The sequence below is a fragment of the Oreochromis niloticus genome, linkage group LG2, assembly GCF_001858045.2.
Source record: "Oreochromis niloticus isolate F11D_XX linkage group LG2, O_niloticus_UMD_NMBU, whole genome shotgun sequence".
Lineage (NCBI taxonomy): Eukaryota > Metazoa > Chordata > Actinopteri > Cichliformes > Cichlidae > Oreochromis > Oreochromis niloticus.
In genome coordinates, this window is record NC_031966.2 from 9628257 (window position 1) to 9651651 (window position 23395).

A 23395-nucleotide genomic window follows, 5' to 3' on the forward strand; every position below is an offset into this window, starting at 1 on the left:
AGCAGTCGGCTCTGTTACCAACAGTCACACCTGTTTTGTTTTTTTTTTCTTTTCTTTAATTTAATCTCAGATCTGTGTTTTTGTGTAATTGAATTTTTGTCATTGCAGTTTTTTGGGTGTTTGAGGGATTTTGTTTTTCAGGGATTACTCACAGTTTACTTACCGATGTCATAAGAACATAGAGGAAGGTCTCTGTTTAACGCCCTGACTGTTACCTGTTAGTCTTTCTCCTGCACCAATCACGAGTGAATGGTGTGTCACCTGAGAGGCCTAAAAGCTTGAATGAAACCAACATTTTATCAGCCTGTCTCGTTCCCAGCTTGGACGGATTTTAGTCAAACCGAAAGCAGAGATGTCATTTTAAAAATGTGCTGGGGGAACTGCTTCATCCCCTCCTCTGTAAAAAATTACACAATTGCTTTGTGGCCGCAAACACGTTCACATTTAAAAGACAAAACCCTCTGATTTACTGGAGGTGGAGGAGGAGGAGTCAGGTTTCTCTGACCTGCTCTGTTTTGTCTGTTTTTGTTTTTTCTCCCACAGGCTTCAAGTTGAAGCATTTCCTGCGAGACAATGAGACTCTGTCAAGTTTTCTGTTGAGGAACGCCTCCTTCCCCGAACACAGCGTCCAGCAGATCACGGAGGCCGGCATCAACCTGGAGAAGGTGAGGAGGCATTCTGCACATGCTCAGTCTGACCCCTGTGAGCCCTACATGGATACGGGCAGCTGGAGGAATTTTACTCTAACAGTGTGGAGTAAAACCATCCAAAATATACGGGATAAAAAAGTTGGCAGATATCAGATGAAAGTCTGAAAATATAGGTAAAATTAAAAAAATATATAAAATGCACACAAACACAACACAGTATGGAGTATAAAAGAAGAAGAAAGTGTCAGACTAAATGGAAATCATTTAGGAAAAAGTCAGTTTAGAATATTTGGAACATAAAATTAAAGAAGTCTGAGCCGATGGTGGAAAAGTGACTGAATTTGGAATAAAAAAAGTACAAATTAGAAAACAAAAAGTGGAATATTAAGCGAATGACAACTTAAATTCAAATATACGAGAGTTGGATAATACTGAACTTAACTTTATATCCTGGGGTTTTATTCACTGCATTTAGTCAACTGCATGTATTAAAAGCAGTGAATAAGATTATGTGATTATGGGGATTTTCTTAAGGAAGGTCTTAAAATTGGAATTAGGTTTGGTCACTTTGGAAAATATGAAGGAGAACAATGAAGACATGGAATATAAGCTTAAAAATATGCAATAAAAGCTGGAATATTGTGGACCGGTGTACAGAACACAAAAAAGAAAAATGCAAATATGAATTAAGTGGAGGGGTGGAATAACAATAAGGAGGAAAAGTTTGTGGATGATTAAACACTTGAAATAGAATTTGCCTACATGCAGAAAATCTGGATCCAAACTTGGAGAATATGGAATAAAAGACTGAAATGTTGGAGTACATGTTACACAATAAGAACATGAAGTAAACACAATGATTGAAACTAATTTCAGAATATTAAAGTCAGACTATAAACCTGAAGATAAAGAAATCCGTCTTTGGCCTCTGTTTCTGTCTCAGGTCCTCCTCGGGGGGTTTGGGGTCCACCTGAGGGACATGTGTCCCAGCAAGGGGGGCAAGCAGAGCCTGGAGGAATTTGTGACGATCTCGGACCTACAGGTGTCAGCGATGGTGCAAGAAAAGATCTGCCAGACTTCGCCCACCTGGCTCAACCACGCCGAGGAGCACTTTCTGGACAACGTGGACTTCCTCAAACCCATCCGGGTAAATACGGCCCCGCTAATCCACTGATATGATTCATTTTTTTGTTATGGTTTACAGATGATCAGTTTCTGCTTTAATAAAGTTTATTTTAGCTTCTCCCAGTGTGAAACCACTTCCTGCAGCGTTTCAGCTTATCCTTTATGAACACATTTCAAATCTTGACTTGTCTTCTTGTCTGTTAAATACTTTCTCAGGTTTTATAAACTTATTATATAAAGTTCCTTATAGATGTTAAACACTTGAACTGACACATTGAGCACTTTTAGCCCAGAGTTCTGCCTGCAGGTATGTCTTTCAGGCTGCCTCTAACATACTTTAAATAACAAACTTGTCTGAAAACGTAGTGAATTTTACACTGGAATAGTCCAAAGGCATTTTTTCCTTTCTTCCCCCCCGCTCAGGTGACACAGCAAAGGTGTGCTGGCGTGTCCTCAGCATATTAAATGCGTGTGTGTGGGAGGAGGCGTGCCTCGGCCTGTCCCGGCTCTTTACAGTCTCAGTTTTCGTAGCCGGGAGACCAGTTTTAAAGAGTTTGAAGGATTCATTGCAGCCGTATGTCACAAGAGGCCTCAGCCTCTTTTGTGTGCAGAAATCTACGAGCGCTTCGAGTGACTGCGAAGCTGAAACCGAGCGAGTTTCCACAGCAGCACAGAACGAAGTCCGTGAAAATCCAGCAGCCTCGTCTCAGAGAAGTCATAGGTGTTTGGCTAGTTATCAGTTATAGGAATCTTAAAGAGAATGAACTAGACTTAAAAACCAGATTTTAGGGGAATAACCCACACACATGCCCATTATTGCCGTGCATTTATCTCCAGTTATGACACAGCAACTTTTTAAACTTGATTAAAAATCAGACAAATGGCAACGTTCGGAGAAAAGTGGACAACACGAAAGCAAAGAAATGTTAGATATTCAGAGAAGTCAAATCGTCACAAATATGAGCCCAAAATAAACAACAGCGAGCAGAGTTCAGGTGATCTGCTAGAAGTGCAAAACACCTAAAGAGTTCAGAGTTCAGTTTGCTGAATGAGTGCTAAATCCGTCTGTTTTCAGGGTACAGAGAACGTTCATATGATGACTTATGTCATTTCAACACTGCTGGGAAGGTCTCTGTCTCATCTGACTGTGAAACATGTAAAAATAAAAATGCACTGAAATAACTAAACTGAAGATAGATGAGTGGGTTATTATTTATTTCAGCCAAGGTTGAGCTGAAACTGAAAACGTCTCTTTGTGTCTTTCAGAGGGACGTCAGGGCTGACCCCGAGGCCGTCCAACAGGTCGCCAGGGCAACCGACAACCTGCTGGATAGTCTTGGTTCACTGGCAGTTGAGGTAAGTCATCAGCAGGAGCTCAGACCTTTATTAGTACGATTAATATCTCAGCAGCCGTGTTATTGGTCCACAGGTCCAGTTCAGACACTGAGGTTTAGCCTAGCATAAGCTAGCAGCTTAAACCACCTGTCAGTCAAAGAGGCCACTCCCCTTTTGTATCAGACTCTGAAGGTGTTTATTTTTGCTTTAAAATTGGCCTCTTTGGGGACTGGCTCACTCCTGGAGCCTTTGGTGGACATTAGATGAACTTCAGCTTCAGCTTAACTTTTCATCCCTGATGGCTGATGCTTGATTCAGGCTAATGCAAAGATCATCAGTCAGTTTTTCTTTGTCTTTTTTCATCATGTGTTTTTAACGATGGTGTTTGTCTCACGAACAAAGATCAGGGCACAAAATATCACAGTCAGCTTTTTACTGGACATGCGTGTCCCCCAGTCAAGTCTTCCGGGCCACGTCAGCACCATCAGGGGCCACTGGGTTTACTTGGCAGCTCCGAGTATCTCTGCAAGTCTTTGTGTCCAGATAAAAGCAGTTTCCCTGCAGCAGAGACAGACGAGTTCCCAGCTGAACAAAGACTCAAATGTCTCAGTGGGTTTTCACTTCACAGCCGCCTCAGGAGGAGAAAACACGAGTCCGAACAAACAGCAAACACTGAGCGTCCATCTATGTCCTGCTGAGACGCTGCAGACCGCAGATGGCTGCATGCAGCCTTTAGTGACCATGTTAGAGGTCACAGAGACACTGAGGAGGCTCTGAAAGCTGCATTGTGCAGCAGAAAGTTGTTTGTGACACATCTGCAGCTCTGCAGAGCCTCCAGCCTGGGATTACAGTGGGAATAGACTGGAAATAAACTTGGAGTGGGAGACTGTGGTTGGCGTGAACAGTTTGATAATCAGAGTAAAGTTCAGTGAGACTTCTCCAGATTGTTGTTTTTTGCCCCGAGGTTATCACATACTTTAAAACACACAGTACACACAATCGCTCTGTGGGCTAAAGTGAAAACATGTGACAGAGTGTTTTGTTTGGTTTGTGCAGGCGCTGAGTCAGGGACAGGACGAGTGTGATCCTGTAAAAAAGGAACTTAAGATGGGCATTATTGAACTGGCAAGCCAGGAAATTACAACATTTAGTTTTAAAAAAACCAACAACAACTGTTTAATAACTTTAACAATCTTATCTCCTTCGTTCTACTTTGTTCTCCCGGTCAGAGAGGAAGTGTTTTTCCCAGCACTGTGTTAAAAATCATGTGATGAAGAAAAAAGAGACACTCGGCTGTGATGGGACCATTAGAACAAAACCCATTTTACATTTTCTGTGAAAAACTCCCAGTTTAAAATAACTTTATTTAAACATCTGGAGCTCCATCTGTTTGATAGGATCCCAGTCATATGAAGAACACATACAGTGTCTCCCTGTCCACAGGTAAACACATAGTTTACACGCCCACGCCGTCAAAACCTGACCTACTTTCAAGTGTCTCAGCTGTGAGGTTTAAAGACGATATGTACGGGACCCGACGATACAGTGACAATAAAGTAGTCCTTAATTTTACTGCCTGGTTAATATACTTATTAGTTTAATCAGTTCATAAAAAGAGTGCTTTGAACAATAACTTGAACAGCTTTAACATGAATGGTAAAACATGCCTGTCCGAATTTCCCAGAGCCCAGGGGACACACTATAGAAGCACTGACAACAAAGGCTGAGGACAGTAGAGACACAATAAACATGCTGAGGACAAAAACAGGAAACCCAGCGTAGAAATACTGGAAACAAACTTTAGAGATACTCGACACATAGTACTCAAACTTTTGCAGATAATCCGCATAAATATTGAAGAGGTGTTGGGGACAAATTGAAGAAATACTGGGACAAAACTGTAGACATATTGAGGACATGTTTGGGACAATAACTGACCTTTTCCTCAGATTGGAGCTGCAGCAGTTTCATTTCTGCTGAGGGCCGGTGACCTAAAGTAACCTGCGGCTCTTCCTCTTTGAGGTTCCTTCCTCTTGAGGCAATAAAAATAATAACATCTGAAGGTCCTTTTACCTTTCCTCTACTGTTACTTTTTAATGCTGATATTTAGATTCTGCCAGCAGGCACCAAAACTCCTGTGGTGTTCTGGTCAAATTAGAACCTTTTCAATTAGAAGAAAATCACTTTGTTACAGAAGAATGTGTTCTTTCTGGTTCCTATTTTGTGACACACCTGGGGAACATCTGTGAGCTTAAAAGGACCTAATTACCAAAAACAGGTGAAATAGCAGAACTGAAAAGATTTTGAGTCAAGCAAGCAAAAGTTGATGCTCAAATCTCTAAATCTGTTTGCTCTCTAAAAATGTCTCATTTAAAGGAGAATAAACCAGATACGCTGAAAAATCATGATGTGGTTTAAGGACCGAATGATTAATCTGTAAGCAGAAAATGAAACTGCTGATTAATGAGTTATCAGATATTTTGGTTACAACTGTGAGACTTTTTAAAACTACTTGAAATTAAGCTTGTGGACCTTAAACCTTGTTTTTTGACATTAACTGGATCAGCTGTTTGCATCTGAACTTTTGCTTTGTTACATCACTTTTGTTATGAAGTGTATAAAATTAGTCTGAGCTTCAACAGGAAGCGCAGCCAGACACGAGTTTACTGTCAGCAGTTTTTAGCTAGGGGAGAGTTCAGCTTTAGTCTGTGATCCATTTTTAGCGTGTTCAGTTTTTAAACTTCAGCGAATGTCTATAATTCCTGAGTTCTGACTCTTTTTAAAGTTTATTTCATTTTTAATTAGTTTTCCACTTGAGCCTTAACTTTATTTATATTTTTCATTTATTACATATTTATATATTTTAATTTAGACTTTTATGTAAATCTAGCATTGGTTCGTAACAAGAGACAGAACCCAAACATTCAGATGACCTGTGAGAAAGCTTGGCGACGTCAGGGAGGAAAAACCTCCCATTTGACAGGAAGAGACCTCAAATAGAAGCAAGATCAGGGAGGAGCATCTGCCTTGACCTGAGGGGTGAAGGAACAGAGACGAGAGTGTAGATATAAAGAGCAAAACACAAGCTACAGTCAAGCGCAGACAAAATTTAACAATGTGAAGAGGGAAGTGGATGCTCAGTGCATCATGGGAAGTCTCCCAGCTCCCTGAGCGTATGCAGTGTAAATTAAGGGAGGGTTCAGGGTTGCATGATCCAGTTTTAGCTATCAGTTAATTGCCTAACTGCATTTATGTCAATGGGAGTCTCCCTCGAACCAGTCTGACCAGTATCTTCTGTCTCGGGTCTACAGTTGGCCAGTATGAAGAGCTGGATCGATCTGAGGAACGAGATAGTCTTCCTGACGCAGAACGCCACGTCGTCGCCCAGCACCATGTACCAGGCCGTCTCCCGGATCGTGTGCGGTCACCCCGAAGGCGGCGGTCTGCAGATCAAATCCCTCAACTGGTACGAAGACAGCAACTACAAGGCTCTCTTTGGAAACTACAACAGCAGCGAGGACGAGACGGCGTCGCTCTACGACAACTCCTCCAGTGAGTCCTCGGGGTCATCCTCGGACCTTCCAACCCCAATGAAGCGTTTGTCTTCAGATGTCCTCTTCCATCTGTCAGAGTAGACAAACATTCAGCTAATACAGCCCATGTCAGACAAACTAAAATCCTATAACAGCCTCCTGTGAACAGATAGATGTCCGAGTCCAAGAATAAAAACACTGAGGTGGAAATGAGCTATTATGTCCACTTCAAATACTCTGACTCTGATACTTCTGTATTTATTTGTCTTTGTGTTATTGTGACTCCTGAAACACGCCAGCTACATGTATGTGGTAACCTCCATCACGTGTGTGTTGTAGCTCCGTACTGTAACAGCCTGGTGAAGAACATGGACTCAAACCCCATGTCCAGGATGATCTGGCAAGCCCTGAAGCCCCTGCTGTTAGGGAAGATCCTGTACACCCCCCACACGCCCGCCACGCAGAAGATCATCCACGAGGTATGATGTCACTTCCTGTGCAAAAGCTCCAGACTGCAACTGATTGGTCACCTTTAGCTAGTAACCCAGGGTAACAAGACTCGTGTCTGTGGTGTGTTTAGGTGAATCGGACCTTCCAGGAGCTCGGTGTGTTTAGGGAGCTGGGGGGGATGTGGGAGGAGATAAGACCCAAAGTCTGGGACTTCATGGAGAACAGCGAGCAGATGAACGTGATCAGGGTAAGCAGGCTCCGTCCACCACCTCATCGATGTCTTTCTAACTCATCTGCTTTATTTTAGACTGTGTGGAAATGACTTTGTAAACCCTCCGTTTGTCCTTTCGTATTTCCTTCCTTAATTCCCTCTCTTTTCTTTTTCTTTCAACCTTCCTTTGTCCTTCCTTCTTTCCTTCCCTCCCTCCTTCCTATCTTTCATTCAGACTCTGCTAAAGAACAACATCACCGCCAGAGTCTTTCGCGCTCAGCTTGCTGACACGGATTGGACCGTAGAGGACATCTCCAACTTCCTGTCCAAGCAGGCAGATGACCAGCAGCCACCAGGCAGCACCCTCACCTGGAGGGATGTGTTCAACGAGACCGATCAGGCCATCATGAGCATCTCCCACTTCATGGAGGTCAGTATCCGAGCATTCAAGGCAACTGGCTGTAGTTGGCGTGCACAGATCACATGACCTGATGTGTGTCTGTGTGTATTTTAAGTGTGTGAATCTGGACAAACTGGAGCCGGTCTCCAATGAGGAGAGAATGGTGAACCTGTCCATGAAGCTACTGGAAGACAGGAAGTTCTGGGCAGGGATTGTGTTTCTGGATGTCCCCTCCAACGCCACAGAGCTACCTCCCAAACTCAACTACAAGATCCGCATGGACATCGACAACGTGGAGCGGACCAATAAGATCAAAGACGCGTAAGGAGCCACACACACAGGCAGATAACAGTGTCCTGTTCCTCATTCCTAAATTCCAGAATTTGCTCCAGTAAAGCCAGCACAAATAGTTTAGAGGTGGGTTTGTATGCGGCCCGTGTGAGGACTCGACTCTCAGTCAGTAACAGCCAGGACATCACCGCAATGTAAACATTTCATTTCAGGGCCAAAGAAACTGATTTCATTGTCTCTAAGCATTCAGACTCATGAAAACCAAAATTACGCTACAAAGGAACCTGGAAAACAAACCTTCAAAGAAAACCCTCCCAAAAAACTGTAAACCTGGTTTAATCGGTCAGATTTGGAGGTGCTACTAGGTGCATTTTATCAGGGCTCACTTTGGGGTTTCAGGCTCGGACGTTAAAGCTGATTAAATCTGAGATTTTGTTTTTTGTTTTTTTGTTTAATGTGTATGCTGTTTGATGTAAGCTATAGGTAAAAAATGTGTCTGGCAACACTGTAGAGAAAGCATAAACAGTCTGTGGTTGAAAGGTTATCTGGTGCTAATGCTGATCCTCAAACAGACATTTTTAATCTTCCAAACATCTGCAAACCAGAGTTTTGGGTTTTTTTGAGGTCTAAAATGACAAAGTCATGGCCTTGGCTCCTTTGCTTGAGCATTATTTAACCTTTCTGAGGCTTTCTTTCAGTCTTGCACTGTTTCTTCTGCAGCTCACATCCTGCCGTTTAACTAGCAGCACTTCCTGCACTCTGTCCTCCTCCTCAGATACTGGGATCCGGGTCCTCGTGCCGACCCGTTTGAGGACATGCGTTACATCTGGGGTGGGTTCTCGTACCTTCAGGACGTTATTGAGCAAGGCATCATCAGAGCGATGACGGGCACCAAGGAGAAGACGGGAGTTTACATCCAGCAGATGCCGTACCCATGTTACGTAGATGACATGTGAGATTATTCACGTCATTTCCCAGGTTCGGTCCCCTCCTCGCCACTCTCGGTCTGTAACCCTGTCCTTCCTGTCCTCTGTCTCAGTTTCCTGCGGGTGATGAGCCGCTCCATGCCTCTCTTCATGACTCTTGCCTGGATGTACTCAGTGGCCATCATCCTGAAGAGCGTGGTGTATGAGAAGGAGGCCCGACTGAAGGAAACTATGAGGATCATGGGTCTCGATAACGGCATCCTGTGGTTCAGCTGGTTCATCAGCAGCCTGATTCCTCTGCTGATCAGCGCTGGGCTGCTAGTGTTGCTGCTCAAGGTGACGACTAAAAACCAAAATACATAAGAAACACAGAACATCCACACACACGCACATCTCCAAGAATACAATATTAATAACCTGCTTTCTCTTCTTCTCGTGTTTCCTATGCAGATGGGAAACCTCCTGCCCTATAGCGACCCCGGCGTCATCTTCCTCTTCCTGGGGTCCTTCGGCGTGGTGACCATCATGCAGTGCTTCCTGCTCAGCACGGCATTCGCCCGCGCCAACCTCGCCGCCGCCTGCGGAGGAATCATCTACTTCACCCTCTACTTGCCGTACGTGCTCTGCGTCGCCTGGGAGGAGTACATCGGCTTCGGGACGAAAGTCTTCGCTGTAAGGCTGCGCATCTTTTTCTCGATTTTGTTGGTATGAAGGGAATGGGGCGAGTCACATGCCCACCTCTCGCTCCGCAGAGCCTTCTGTCCCCTGTGGCATTTGGATTCGGCTGCGAGTACTTCGCCCTGTTCGAGGAGCAGGGAGTCGGTATCCAGTGGAAGAACCTGGTGTCCAGCCCACTGGAGGAGGATGACTTCAGCCTCCGCACCGCCATCATCATCATGTACTTTGACTCCTTCCTGTACGGAGTCCTGACCTGGTACCTCGAAGCCGTGTTTCCAGGTGAGAGCTCTTCTTCATGTGTTTACTGAACTGCAGTCATCATTATTTAGCATGCTACAGGAAGTAAATGTGAGTTATACATCTTTATTAACGGTTATAATCAACACATTAGCGTCACATCCTTTCAATAGCCCATCAAACTATCGATCAGTCCACAGGCTGTTCGTACACTGACCATGAAAAATCTCTGATACACAACAAAGACTGCATAAAGCACGTTCTCCTCCTCAGGTCAGTATGGGATCCCTCGGCCGTGGTACTTCCCCTTCACTAAGTCCTATTGGTTTGGAGAAAAGGACGGAAAGTCCACCAAACTCCCTCTGAATCGGAAAGGAAACCCCGGAGGTGAGACTGCTGTGCTGCGAAGCTGCAGAACTTCCTCCTAAAAACCAACAACTGAGTTCTCTTTATTTTTAAACAGAGCTATTAATGTGAAAGAGACTTCCTGAACAGTGCGGTAAGATGTGTCTGTATGTCTGCAGCGGTGTGCATGGAGGAGGAGCCGACTCACCTGGAGCCCGGAGTCTACATTGAGAACCTGGTGAAAGTTTACCGTCATGGTAAGAAGCTGGCGGTGGATGGACTGACGCTCGGCTTCTACGAGGGACAAATCACCTCCTTCCTGGGACACAACGGAGCCGGAAAAACCACCACCATGTGAGTCCCAGACACACGCCATGCTGCTGATACAGATTCTGTCACAGGTCCTGGTGCAGGCAACATCCTCCTTTCTTTTCCCTGCAGGTCCATCCTTACTGGCCTCTTCCCACCCACCTCTGGCACTGCCTACATCCTAGGCAGAGACATCCGGACGGAGCTGAGCGCCATTAGGCAAAGTCTGGGAGTCTGTCCACAGCACAACGTCCTCTTCAGCATGTGAGTGCTTTTCCTCAACCCGCTTGTTATGCTGTCTTTGCTCCATCTTTACCCTGATTGTTGTGACATGACCTTGCTATTGATGTGGCACGCCTTGCAGGCTTACGGTGGAGGAGCACATCTGGTTCTACGCACGGCTCAAAGGCCTGCCAGAGGAACGCGTGAAAGGTGAGATCGAGCAGATCCTGCAGGACACAGGGCTGCCACACAAACGCAACTGCAGGACCAGCACTCTGTCTGGGGGCATGCAGAGGAAGCTGTCCGTGGCTCTGGCCTTCGTTGGGGGGTCAAAGGTTGTCATCCTGGACGAGCCTACAGCCGGCGTGGACCCTTATGCCCGCAGAGGAATCTGGGACCTGTTGCTGAAGTACCGCCAGGGTAAGGTTCTCTCAGATTGGTCAGATTTCAGCTTCTCTTTTGGTTTTGACTGGATTTTTAACGTTGGGTCTCCTTTCAGGCCGGACCATCATCCTGTCCACTCACCACATGGATGAGGCGGACATCCTTGGTGACCGCATCGCCATCATCAGCCACGGGAAGCTGTGCTGCGTAGGCTCGTCTCTGTACCTGAAGAACCAGCTGGGGACTGGCTACTACCTGACACTGGTGAAAAAGAACCAAGAGCCATCACTCAGCTCCTGCAGGAACTCGGCCAGTACCGTCTCCTTCACCAAGAAGGTCTCTGCAGAATTTAGTTATTAGTAATGCTTAGCTCTGCAGTTTTCAGTAGGTCTTTCTTTACGCTGTAGTTCAGCAGTTTGTCTGTTAGTGAAAAGTATTTTTGCAATATTTTACCTTTACTGTGTAGTTGTCTCGTTATAGTATTTTTCTTTAGCATTTGGAGTATTAATTAGCAATATTAATTCTTCCTGTGCAGTAGCAATACCTTAAAGTAAAACTGTTTGTGTTTTAGGAGGAGGAGTGCGGCTCAGTCAGCAGCAGCGACGCAGGACTCGGCAGCGAACATGAAAGTGAGGCCGCTACCATCGGTGAGCTCTCTGTTCTCACAGAGCGTTTGATTGGTTCGCTGTCCAGTGGAGCTGATTTGTTTTGTGTCTCCATCCTCAGAAAATGGCCCAGCGGCGTCCATCTGCAATATCCCCTTTGTACCCCCGGACGTGTCTCTGGTTTCTGCCTTGATTCTGCGTCACGTCCCTGACGCCCGCCTGGTGGAGGACCTGGGACACGAGCTGACCTACGTCCTGCCGTACAGCGCTGCTAAAGACGGAGCTTTTGTGGAGCTCTTCAAAGACCTGGACACAAAGCTTTCCGACCTCGGCATTTCCAGCTATGGAGTGTCTGACACCACACTGGAGGAGGTGGGACACGTTTGCGTAAATCTGATTCGTGAAGGGAAATGTTTCTTCTCCGTGAATCACCGTGAAGCATGAAAACAAAAGCGTTACATTAGTTTTAATGTTTTATGTCACTTTAGATTTTCCTGAAAGTGGCTGAAGACAACGGAGTCGACACTGAAGTGACCTCAGGTGAGGAAGGAGTGATGTCTGACTGTGACATATCAAAATAAGAGTCTGAAATCACATTTCCACGTTTTTTGTTTAGATGGGACATTTCCTGTCCAGAGGCGGAGGAGGACTCATGCTTTCGGTGGAGGAGACCCTCAGAGCTGCTTAAGACCGTTAACAGATGATGACAATGATGACTGTAATGATTCTGAAGACCAAGGTACAAAAAAAACACACAGCAAAGCAATATTTATTCACAGAGAGTTGCAATGGGATAAAATACCAGGGGCGCAAAATTCAAGGGAAGAAAACAAAAGACTCTGGAATTGCAAAATAAAGCACCAACTGTGCAAAGTAACGAGTGCAAATCTGAGAAGTTTCTCACTTTTTTTGTGTTGTAACATCCTGTCTGTGCACTCTCCAAGTTTTCTTATTTGATCATGTGACCTCGTTTCCTGTCAGAGTGCAAAGAAACCGACTGGCTGAACTGTACTGATGGCAAAGGCTCATATCAGGTGACAGGCTGGACTTTGAGGAGGCAGCAGTTTGTGGCTCTGATGTGGAAGCGGTTTCTGTATGCCCGGCGCTCCAGGAAGGGCTTCTTCGCTCAGGTATGCCGTCGCCAGCAATAAAAACCCGCTGCTGCTTTCTGATCAAATCCGCCTGCTGCGGCTCATCAGGAAAACAAATCTGTGTTTCAGATCGTCCTCCCGGCCGTGTTCGTCTGCATCGCTCTGGTCTTCAGTCTCATCGTGCCGCCGTTTGGAGTTTATCCCAGTTTGGAGCTGCAGCCGTGGATGTACCAGGAACAAGTGACCTTCATCAGGTACACGCCTGTCCTGAACTCTCTTACTGAGTTATCCGGAGGTATTTCCTGCGATCTGACTGTGGTTGACTGTGGTTCTTCCTCTCAGTGATGATGCTCCTGGAGATGCCAACATGCAGAAGCTTTTAGATGCGCTGCTGAATGTTCCAGGATTTGGCACTCGCTGCATGGATGGATACACAATTCCGTAAGAAGCGGCGACACCCTGAGCATTAAATTCCCTGTTGCTCCTCATTGAACTCGTCTTCATTTCTGTGTGAACGAATCAGCTTTTACTCACCTGAAACCTCACTAAGTTTTTTTTTCTACCCTCTGTCTCTTCCTCTCTCACCCCTGTAGAGAGGCACCCTGTACGATGGGCGATGAGGACTGGTACACTCCTGAAGTTCCTGAAAGCGTCCTGGAGCTCTTTAGCTCCAGAAACTGGACCATGGACGATCCCTCTCCAGCCTGCATGTGCAGCTGTGATGGCAAGAAGAAGATGCTGCCAGACTGCCCGGCTGGAGCCGGAGGTCTGCCCCCACCTGAGGTCAGAGCACGGGATTGGTGGGCGGATAACGCACACATTCGGCCTCTATGGGGTGCCCGTTTTACACCCAGTCAACTTGCTAATTAAGCTCAACTACAACAAATTCAAGACGAGCAGTTTTTTTTTTTTTTTCAACAAACCATCAGATTTCTCAGTTTCTTTATTTCAGATTTTTTTTTAAATTATTTTGTGAATTAAATGCAGACACTTTAAATGATTGTATTTACATTTTACACAGCATCCCAACATTTATTACTAGAAGAATTAGAACACTCAAATCATCCTCTTTTTTTACTTTGAGCTCTCTGAAGAGGGATTTCTGTAAGCTTAGAAAAACTTTGAAAAGAATCACCTGAACACATTTAATATTAAAATATTAGTTCTAAAATAGTTCTTATATTAATATTAAAACTCTTTTTATGCCACGTTTTTGTTGATTTTTTGCATTTACCCCAACTTTAGTCTTAGATTTACCTGACCTAAGCCTGACCCCACCTGTGTGCAGCATCGTGTGTAATTGTGGTTAAATAACAAAGGACTCTTCCTGTCATTCAGATGAACCTGAGCGACACAGACATCCTGCAGAACCTCACTGGGAGAAACATCTCCGACTACCTGGTGAAGACTTACGCTCAGATCATTGGCAAGAGGTAAGCCACACACACGCTCAGATAACTCACCTGCTCACACACACACACTCACATACACACACACACACACACACACACACACACACACACGCTCAGAGGACTCACCTTCACACCTGAACACAAGCTGGACTGAAAGTTTTTTTTTCTGTTTTCACAGCCTGAAGAACAAAGTCTGGGTGAATGAATTCAGGTTAGTGTCTGGTTTTATTTTGAAATCATAAACACCATCTGTTGGTCATTTGCAGGTGCTCAGATGTTTTCTTTTGGTATTTTTACAGGTACGGAGGCTTCTCATTGGGTGCCAGGAGCACTCAAGTGCTCCCTCCGGCTAACGAGATCGATGACGCCATAGAGAGAGTCCGAAAGATCTTTGAGTTACAGAAGGTCAGTCAGAGAGAAACCAAATGTTTGACTCATTGCAGCTTTTATTATCCAGACATTCCTCCAGGCTGTCGGGTTTATTACAAAGCAAACGTTTTACTAAAAACATGTCGGCTTCAGGCTCGACTCACAGGCTGGATGAACTCAAAAGACAATTACACCATCAGAATCTAAGTTGAGATGGTGGATCTATTTTAGGTCAGAAATTATTTAGTCTAATTAAGTTCATCAGAGGAAAGCCAGTCCACCTGTCTGATCCAGAACCAGCCCTTGGTTCTTTAAAGGGAAAGTAAGACTTGAATGTGACTGCTGTTTCCTGCAGGGAGCCGCTGCAGATCGATTCCTGGACACTCTGTCTGGCTTCATCAACGGTCTCGACACAAAGAACAACGTCAAGGTGAGAACACATGGTGGCGCCGGCGCCCTCTGGAATATGACTGGAATGATAACTTTAGTATTTTCAGTGAAGGCCTGCAAATGTTTGGTCTTTATACTATGAATTAGCTTTTCGGCATTTTGTGCTTTATAGCTACAGGAGATATTAAGACAGTTTTTTCAGGGTGTAGAAACACTTAAGTTAAAATCATTTTATAGTTTAATTTTGTTTCCAATTATTGAAATCTAATAATACGAGTGGACTTTTGTGGACTCAACATGTACATGCAGCAGGTAAATTGTGTGTTTTACAGACAACTTGATGTCATTTTACTTTGTTGTTTTGTTTATAATGTATTATGTTTTTATTTTATTAATAATTACATGTTAGAAACAAAACCATCAGTCCATCAATCACGCCAGCTGACCTGAAGAGGCTGTTCACTGGTTTGTCCTTGAATCTTCTCTCCTCAGATCTGGTTTAACAACAAAGGCTGGCACAGCATCGGCGCCTTCATCAACGTGATGAACAACGCCATCCTTAGGGCAAACCTGCCTCAGGGAAGAGACGCCAGCAAGTACGGCATCAGCGCCTTCAACCACCCGCTGAACTTGACCAAGGAGCAGCTGTCCCAGGTCGCTCTGTGAGTGTGCACCTGAACGACGCACCTGCCTGCAGTCTTTGTTTGCACGTCAGTCCTCTTAACCCGTCCTCTCTTTGTCTCTCCCCACCACCTCCTTCTGCTCCTCATCTCCAGGGTGACGACCTCCGTGGACGTCCTGGTGTCTATCTGCGTCATCTTCGCCATGTCCTTCGTGCCTGCGAGCTTCGTGGTCTTCCTCATCCAGGAGCGGGTCAGCAAAGCCAAACACATGCATTTCATCAGTGGCGTCCATCCGCTGCTCTACTGGACCGCCAACTTCATATGGGACATGGTGAGACCCAAAACAAGCGCCCCTGTGTCCTGTGTGTTTGTGCGCTTGCGTGTTTGCTGATGCCTGCTTGTCTCTGCAGTGTAACTACGTCGTCCCGGCAACACTCGTCATCCTCATCTTCATCTGCTTCCAACAAAAAGCCTACGTGTCATCCACCAATCTGCCGACCCTCGCCCTGCTGCTGCTGCTCTACGGGTCAGATACTGCAAAATACTGCAAAGTACTGCAGTGTACTGCATGCTGCCACTGTATCGTACTACATCAGAGATTGGCACCGAGCCAGTTTGTGCTCTAACAGAAACCTTCGTTTTCCTTTTTTTCCCCCAGCTGGTCAATCACGCCGCTCATGTACCCGGCTTCCTTCTTCTTCAAGATCCCCAGCACGGCGTACGTCGTCCTCACCAGCGTCAACATCCTCATCGGCATCAACGGCAGCATCTCCACCTTCGTCATGGAGCTGTTCGGAAACAACGTGAGTCCTCACGGACGTCGATGCTCGATTTTAAAACGATTCACAGATCGAATGAAAATAAACCAGTTAAATAAACCCGAGAGCAGCGGTTTGACTTTCCATTCTTTTCAGGAAATCGGAGGAATCAACGACATCCTGAAGAACGTCCTCCTCATCTTCCCTCATTTCTGTCTCGGCCGAGGTCTCATCGACATGGTGAAGAACCAGGCGATGGCCGATGCCCTCGAGAGATTCGGTAGCTTTACAGTTTCTGATCGCAGCATTTATTTGTTTTTGTAGTCAGTCAGTGTGACGTGAGGCTGTTGAATGGTTCTGTGAGCGCTGTGGTTGTGTTCCAGGTGAGAACAGGTTCCGCTCTCCTCTGGAGTGGGACATGGTGGGAAAAAACCTGCTTGCCATGGCTGTGGAGGGAGTTGTCTTCTTTTTCATCACTGTCCTCATTCAGTACAGGTTTTGCATCAAACCCAAGTGAGTCAGCACACCTGGATCGCTTCATTTCGTCTTATGTAGACCAGTTTGCAGGAAAGCCGGTATGAGCGTCGTGTCTGTGTGTGTGCAGGCCGGTCAGTAAGCTCACCAAACTGGCACCTCTGGGTGAGGAGGATGAGGACGTGGCCCGAGAGAGACAGCGGATTGTCCACGGCCTCGGACAAGGAGACATCCTGGAACTTCGGCAGCTGACGAAGGTGCAGATTTTTATCCAACTTCTGTTTTTTCCACCTGAACACAGTCAGAGGCTGAATGACGCTGATAAACTACATTAATGAAACAAAGCAAGTACTTCCTAAGAGCTGTTACCCAACGCAAGGAAATTTTACTCCCGCTTTTCCAAACATCTTGGTTTTATTTCAGATGCTTACGTTATTTTACTTTCCACACAGAAACAACATTTTTTCACCAAAACCAAAAACTACCAGGGTCCAGATGGTTAGCCCCCCATGTTAACAGTCAGTTTTGTTTAATTTTTGCAGTCGTTTATTGTATTTTTTAAGTCGTGTACGTCTCCTGAGCAATCCCAGCCCATTCTTCTTTTGGGAATGTCTCCGGCTCCTCCTCAAATCTGGAGGAGCCTGAGAAAGAAAACCTAATGAGTCACTCTCTCTTTCTCCCAGATTACAACAAATCTGTTGTTGTGTACGTGTATTTTTATGATGGTTGTTAATCTTTATTGGAGATAGGAAGCACTTTAATCCAAAGTAAATGATTCCTGACAGAGTGAACTGTGTCCTGCAGGTGTTTAAGAGGAAGGAGAAGCCGGCGGTGGATCGACTGTGTGTCGGGATTCCTCCCGGAGAGGTGAGCTCGATCTGCAGTCTCATGTTTCAATTCAGCCTCTAAAACCAAACCATCACCTTCATAAAAACAAACCTGTGAATGGTGGTTTTTAAATGTGCGTCCTCAGTGTTTCGGCCTCCTCGGTGTGAACGGAGCCGGAAAGACGACCACCTTCAAGATGCTGACGGGAGACACCATAGTGACCAGAGGAGAGGCTTTCCTGGCTGGGAAGAGGTGAGGTCAAAGGTCTAAGCAGCTCAGAGCTTATTGGAGCTGAAACTTTGTGTGTTGTTGTTGTTGTGTGTTGGAGTCGGGGATTGACCTGGTTCCTGCAGATTTATTCTGAGGATTTAGTTCACTGAGAACTCATTTCATATCACATGGTTGGGCCTAAAAATTGGAGGCCGTAAGTCATAATTAAATAATTTAACCTCATTTCTAAAGAGAAGATAGGACGATGTGTAGCACGTAAAAAAGTTTAAACATTCTTCAAACAAGTAAAAGATCTTTGGATCGATCCTGAAATCTCTTTGGGGTTGTATCAGGAAGAAGATCTAAGGTAAAAATCAGGGATTTCAAATCTGTGGAGCCGCCCACCATGTTATTCCAAATCATGACCACTGATTAACTAAAGACACGAGCCTCTTCATCTCTGAGGGCTTTGTCTTCTCTTGATTTCTTCTGACTGTGCAAACAGAACCGGAGCTGAAGCTTTAACACTCACATACACTCGTTCCCCGATAAGCTCATTACTCGCTGCTCGATCAGCAGCTCAAACAAAGTTGTTAAAACAAAGCCAGGAAGTTGCTCCATTATTTTTTAATTGTCAGGAATTCGTGTGCAGAGCTGCGCAATGTTCCCTGCAGGGCCTTCGCCCTCACACACCGTCCTCCACCCCCCAGAAAGTCACACTAGGCACAGGTGCAGCGGTGGGACAGCAAGAGGATTAATGTAAATTTAAATTAAAGTATTTTTCTGCTCTTCATGCTAATATCTGTGTGTTTGCAGCATCCTGCGGGAGATCGACGAGGTGCATCGAAACATGGGTTACTGTCCTCAGTTTGACGCCATCAACGAGCTGCTGACAGGAAGAGAGCACCTGGAGCTGTACGCCATCCTCAGAGGGGTGCCTGAGAAGGAAGTGTGTGACGTGAGTGTAAACACACACTGTAAACACACCGCCAACAGACTGCAAACACTCAAAAGAACAAAGCAAACATGCACTGCCAACACACATTGTAAATATGCAGTTTTAAATAATAAGACACCCTGAGCAACACACTGCTGTGCATCTGCTACCCATGGTAATTCTCATCATGATGATACTGCTGCTGTTTGATTGACAGGTAGCAGAGTGGGGTATCAGGAAGCTGAGTCTGGTCAAGTATGCAGATAAAGCAGCTGGAAGCTACAGCGGAGGAAACATGAGGAAGCTGTCCACATCCATGGCTCTGATCGGAGCGCCCCCTGTAGTGTTTCTGGTAAGATGCACCTCACTGCCTAACTTTAGTTAAAGGTAAAACTAGATTGAAGTAAGATTCAGTAAGATCACCACGAGGGGCATCGAAGCAGAGCCACAGATTCACCACAGGGGTCAAGACTGCAGGCTTTTCCTTTAATTTGTCACTCGTCTTGTAACTGAAGGAACGCTAAAAAACACGCTGTTGCACAACAGCAGCAGAACCAGGGCAGCCAATCACAGTGCAGATGTTTAACAGTAGGATTTGTGTCTGGGGGCGGGGTGGAGTTGGAAGGGTGGAGGTTGTGTAATGGGAAAAGGATTTAAAGGAGCTGCTGAGGAAAACAGGAGTAGGAGACGGGGAGGTCTGAAGCACAGAAGGACGAGAGCCGGTACTTTGTCAGGTGCAGGTGGAGGAGGTGTGGCTACAATGACACTCCTCCCCCTCCTCCTCACCTTTACCTTCTGCTTCCTGCTGCATCTGTGGGCCAACCTCAACCTGGCTATCCTACTCGTTACAGGACGAGCCGACCACGGGTATGGACCCCAAGGCCCGCCGAGCCCTCTGGAACTGCATCCACAGCGTCATCAAAGAGGGCCGCTCCGTCGTCCTCACCTCACACAGGTAAACACGAGGAGAGGCGGATGGTTTTATGGTTAATGCGTCTGCCAGTCCCTCGGTTTAGTTGGTAGAGATTTTGAAAGGTTGAGACATGTTTTTACCATATCTGTTTTATTAAAGCGGCTGTATGTGTTTCAGCATGGAGGAATGTGAGGCTCTGTGCACGAGGATGGCGATCATGGTGAACGGCAGGTTCAGATGTCTCGGCAGCGTCCAGCACCTGAAGAACAGGTAGCGCTCACAGACACACGACAGCACCTACATTTAAACACATTCATGCTCCTTTTTCATATCACAAATCCAGCTTTTTAATTCGATCAGTCAGAGAAGTTTGTGCTCAGAGGTTCAGGATACTGGAGAGTCTCTAATGTGACTTTATTTTAAATGAATATCTTCAGTGTTGAACTCCTGGTTTTGTGCCTCAGGTTTGGCGACGGGTACACCATCATCCTGCGGGTGGCGGGGCCGAACCCCGACCTGCTGCCCGTCATGAAGTTCATTGAAAGCGAGCTGAGCGGCAGCACGCTGAAGGAGAAGCACCGGAACATGCTGCAGTACCAGCTTCCGTCCTCGCTCACCTCGCTCGCTCACATCTTCTCCATCTTAGCCAAAAATAAAGAGACGCTGAGGATCGAGGACTACTCCGTCACTCAGACCACGCTGGACCAGGTAGAGACTCGCACGCACCTAAGGAGGTACTAAGGGGGTGTGGCCTGCAGAGGTTCTGACTGATGTTTGTGCTTTCAGGTGTTTGTAAACTTCGCGAAGGACCAGAGTGACGACTATCACTCCAAAGACAACTCTGTGAGGCGGAAGGACGTCGTCGTCATCAACCTCCCGGCACTGAGCTCGACCAGCGGAGCCTCGCATGACGGTGGCGGGGTGTCGGAGAGCGTCATGTGACCGCACTGTGAGGCTGAAGCTTCAGCCTGGACTTGACCCGCAGCAGAGAAGACACCTACCTCTTCTCTGATGACACACTGATTTAAAAAAAAAAAATGGCAGTGGGCGGAGTCACCTGCTGCCTTATGCCAGTCAATGCAAATGATTTCCTCTGGAGGCGGGGAGCGCTTTGCCGACAACGCCGCCTTAAACACTTGAACGAGTGCCTTCAGACCTCCCGCGGCTCTGAGACTCTTCTTCTCTTCCTGATTGAAGGCGAAGAACACGAGCGACTGTTTTTGGTGACAAACGATGAAGAATCCGAATCATTTCAAACGGCCGAGGGCTCGACTGCAAAAAAAAAAAAAAAAAAGAGAAAAAATCACACGTTTTAGAAAAAACAAAACAAAAAAACATTTGATTCCGTTTCTATTGTCAGACTTTATTTATATGTGTAGTGAAAAGAGACGTGTAATTTGTTGTTTTACTTTGACGGAGTCATTAACTGTTTCCTGTAGTGTTTAACTGCCAATCAAAGCACCTGATACAGAGGAGACGTACTGATTTTTATAGTTTTGTTTTTTAAAGAAAGGATACTAAGAAAAGCCGATTTGTGAGTTTGGGTGTGAAACAGTGAAATACCTCATCAGCTTCTGAAGCACACTACAGTATTGATGAGCAGCCTTGCTGATCGATCGGTGCTCTGATTGGTCGGCGAGCTGCTAAAGGCGACTCTCTGTGACTGCAGCACTTGAAGTGTTCAAACACCATCAGTTTGTCTTTGCACTGAAATCAAACTTGCTTTCCTCTGATCACGTTTATTGATCGTGCGGCTGATGGATGAAGAGCTGTTACGACCCGAACAACCAGGATTAAACTGAAACAAATCTCCCGCCTCCACCTGGCTCTTTACTTCGCTCTGAGACACACACACACACACACACACACACTCCTCTCTTAGGTTTTTTTAAATCACTAACAGTAAAAAATGAATTCAGGTTTGGAAAAGTTCAGTTTAAAGAGCAGAATCAGTTTTGGAAGCCAGGGCCTCCACCCACCGCCTGACTGCCACTGAATCTCACCCAGCAATCTTGAACACCACCTCTGTGAGGTATTTTGACCATGTCCTACAGGTAGGAGGCTTCCGAACACCTCCTTATCCCCACAGATGACTGGGAGGTGGTGTGTGGGGAGAGGGCAGTTAGGACGTCTCTGCTTAGACTGCTGGCCCCACCGATCCGAACCTGGATAACCGGCAGGAAGATGGATGGATGGATCCTGATGAATCTCCTCAGACCTCTCGTATACACTCATCACTAAAAAATGTTTGTGGAAACAAAATTTGTGCCACTATGTTTTTTATTATTATTATTTTTTACATGTTTCTATGATGTAGTGAAGAACAATCGTGAGCATTTCATGTTTCAAAGGCTTTTACTTGTTAGACTCCCAGAGTCCCGCTCTATACACAAATAAATCAAATTTCAAGCAAAGACTCTTCTTCTGCTGCAGTTCTCTGTGACGTGCTGGCTATCAGTGCTGATCAGGTTGCGGGTTTCTGCTTGTCCACCCATTTTTTTTTTTTAAGGAAAAACCAAATAATGTTACTGTTTATAATCCATATAGCCTGAGGTGGACATGCATAAAAATAAAGTCTAAACTGTAAAGACAGAATTCAGATTTACACAAACTTTGAAGTTTTTGTGTGAAAAGAAAACGCATGTTAAAACCGAGAATTCTTCAAATTTTAGAAATCTTAGTTTTTCTCCTTTATTTTGAATGAGATGCTTTCCCACTGGGTTAAATAAGCTTTTAGGGTCATTTCATCAGGATCAGCTGATTTTACCTGAATACTAGTAAATTACTATTACACAAGAGCATCCATAGCTCACAACGCCCCCCGAAGGCCAACGGCTGTATTAAAACGTTGATGTTTGTATTACCACACGATGCCGCCAACCTGTTATGGCGTCTCTGTGCCTTTTCATATAATATATTACTCCATGGTTTTTTTTTTTCCAAGGTCAGTTTTGACCTTGGGTGCCAACAATGAAGGTCAAATGCTTAGCCAGCCTGGGTACTCGTGCCCCCCATGGCCTTTGTATTGATATAAAGTATAAAGACTATGCATAAAAATTGTGGGAAGTAAAAAGTTTCTACTGATTTACACAGTTACTGTGACCTTGACCCTCAATCATCACACAAAATTTGAAAATGAAATCTTAAACTGTGGACGCCTGACTGCTAACAAACAAACCGATTATATGCTCCAGCAGAGACCAGCAGAACAGTGACTGGATGTTGATCCTGGTGTTAAAAATAGGTGAAAATGGGAATTTTCACATGTTCCAACTTGTTTGGAGCAGCCACCCATCAAACATGGTGACACAATGCCTTAAAAAAGTGCATTTTGGGTAAAATTTAAGTTTTCTCAGAAAACAACATGATCAAAATTGCATTAAAAAGCTCCAGATTTTAACCCAGCTCTACTTGCTTCTCAGTTTTCAGCCTTTTTATATGTTGTCTTTGTACCAGATATTATCATATATAAAGCTACTTTGGGCTGCTCCTTTATTCACAGCAGGTAGCCCCACACATGCCTGATGCAACCCCTTTCAGAGCCAAATGAGGGACCTTTCACCTGTTAGGTGAATGTGTAAACTGCTCCAGATGTTATCGGATAACAGGCGTGAAATGACATGTAAATCATCACCTTTGTTTAAATATTTTTGAGTCCCAGCTTTGTGGAAAATAATTCCATCCATGAG

General features: G+C 45.3%; 1 protein-coding gene across 2 annotated transcripts in view; it reads left to right on the forward strand.

Moving 5' to 3' along the window:
* The window catches only part of abca1b (ATP-binding cassette, sub-family A (ABC1), member 1B), a 42344-nt gene extending 18984 nt beyond the window's left edge, over nt 1-23360 (forward strand). For both annotated transcript variants that reach the window (XM_005467188.4, XM_019363627.2), the window contains 44 exons: nt 544-665; nt 1594-1797; nt 3042-3131; nt 6422-6662; nt 6983-7122; nt 7224-7340; nt 7540-7734; nt 7820-8025; nt 8771-8947; nt 9035-9257; nt 9372-9593; nt 9674-9878; nt 10110-10223; nt 10361-10535; nt 10623-10754; nt 10855-11132; nt 11212-11432; nt 11668-11743; nt 11823-12073; nt 12190-12241; nt 12318-12440; nt 12683-12831; nt 12922-13046; nt 13135-13233; nt 13386-13575; nt 14131-14225; nt 14383-14415; nt 14504-14609; nt 14929-15003; nt 15456-15625; nt 15740-15917; nt 15997-16112; nt 16245-16389; nt 16501-16624; nt 16728-16857; nt 16949-17075; nt 17623-17685; nt 17792-17898; nt 18673-18814; nt 19011-19145; nt 19645-19748; nt 19884-19976; nt 20171-20414; nt 20493-23360. In XM_005467188.4, the coding sequence (XP_005467245.1) occupies nt 544-665; nt 1594-1797; nt 3042-3131; nt 6422-6662; nt 6983-7122; nt 7224-7340; nt 7540-7734; nt 7820-8025; nt 8771-8947; nt 9035-9257; nt 9372-9593; nt 9674-9878; nt 10110-10223; nt 10361-10535; nt 10623-10754; nt 10855-11132; nt 11212-11432; nt 11668-11743; nt 11823-12073; nt 12190-12241; nt 12318-12440; nt 12683-12831; nt 12922-13046; nt 13135-13233; nt 13386-13575; nt 14131-14225; nt 14383-14415; nt 14504-14609; nt 14929-15003; nt 15456-15625; nt 15740-15917; nt 15997-16112; nt 16245-16389; nt 16501-16624; nt 16728-16857; nt 16949-17075; nt 17623-17685; nt 17792-17898; nt 18673-18814; nt 19011-19145; nt 19645-19748; nt 19884-19976; nt 20171-20414; nt 20493-20648 (6470 nt within the window). In that variant the 3' untranslated portion in view covers nt 20649-23360. The remainder of the gene's footprint in view (nt 1-543; nt 666-1593; nt 1798-3041; nt 3132-6421; nt 6663-6982; nt 7123-7223; nt 7341-7539; nt 7735-7819; nt 8026-8770; nt 8948-9034; nt 9258-9371; nt 9594-9673; nt 9879-10109; nt 10224-10360; nt 10536-10622; nt 10755-10854; nt 11133-11211; nt 11433-11667; nt 11744-11822; nt 12074-12189; nt 12242-12317; nt 12441-12682; nt 12832-12921; nt 13047-13134; nt 13234-13385; nt 13576-14130; nt 14226-14382; nt 14416-14503; nt 14610-14928; nt 15004-15455; nt 15626-15739; nt 15918-15996; nt 16113-16244; nt 16390-16500; nt 16625-16727; nt 16858-16948; nt 17076-17622; nt 17686-17791; nt 17899-18672; nt 18815-19010; nt 19146-19644; nt 19749-19883; nt 19977-20170; nt 20415-20492) is intronic.
* Nucleotides 23361-23395: the final 35 nt, after the last annotated feature.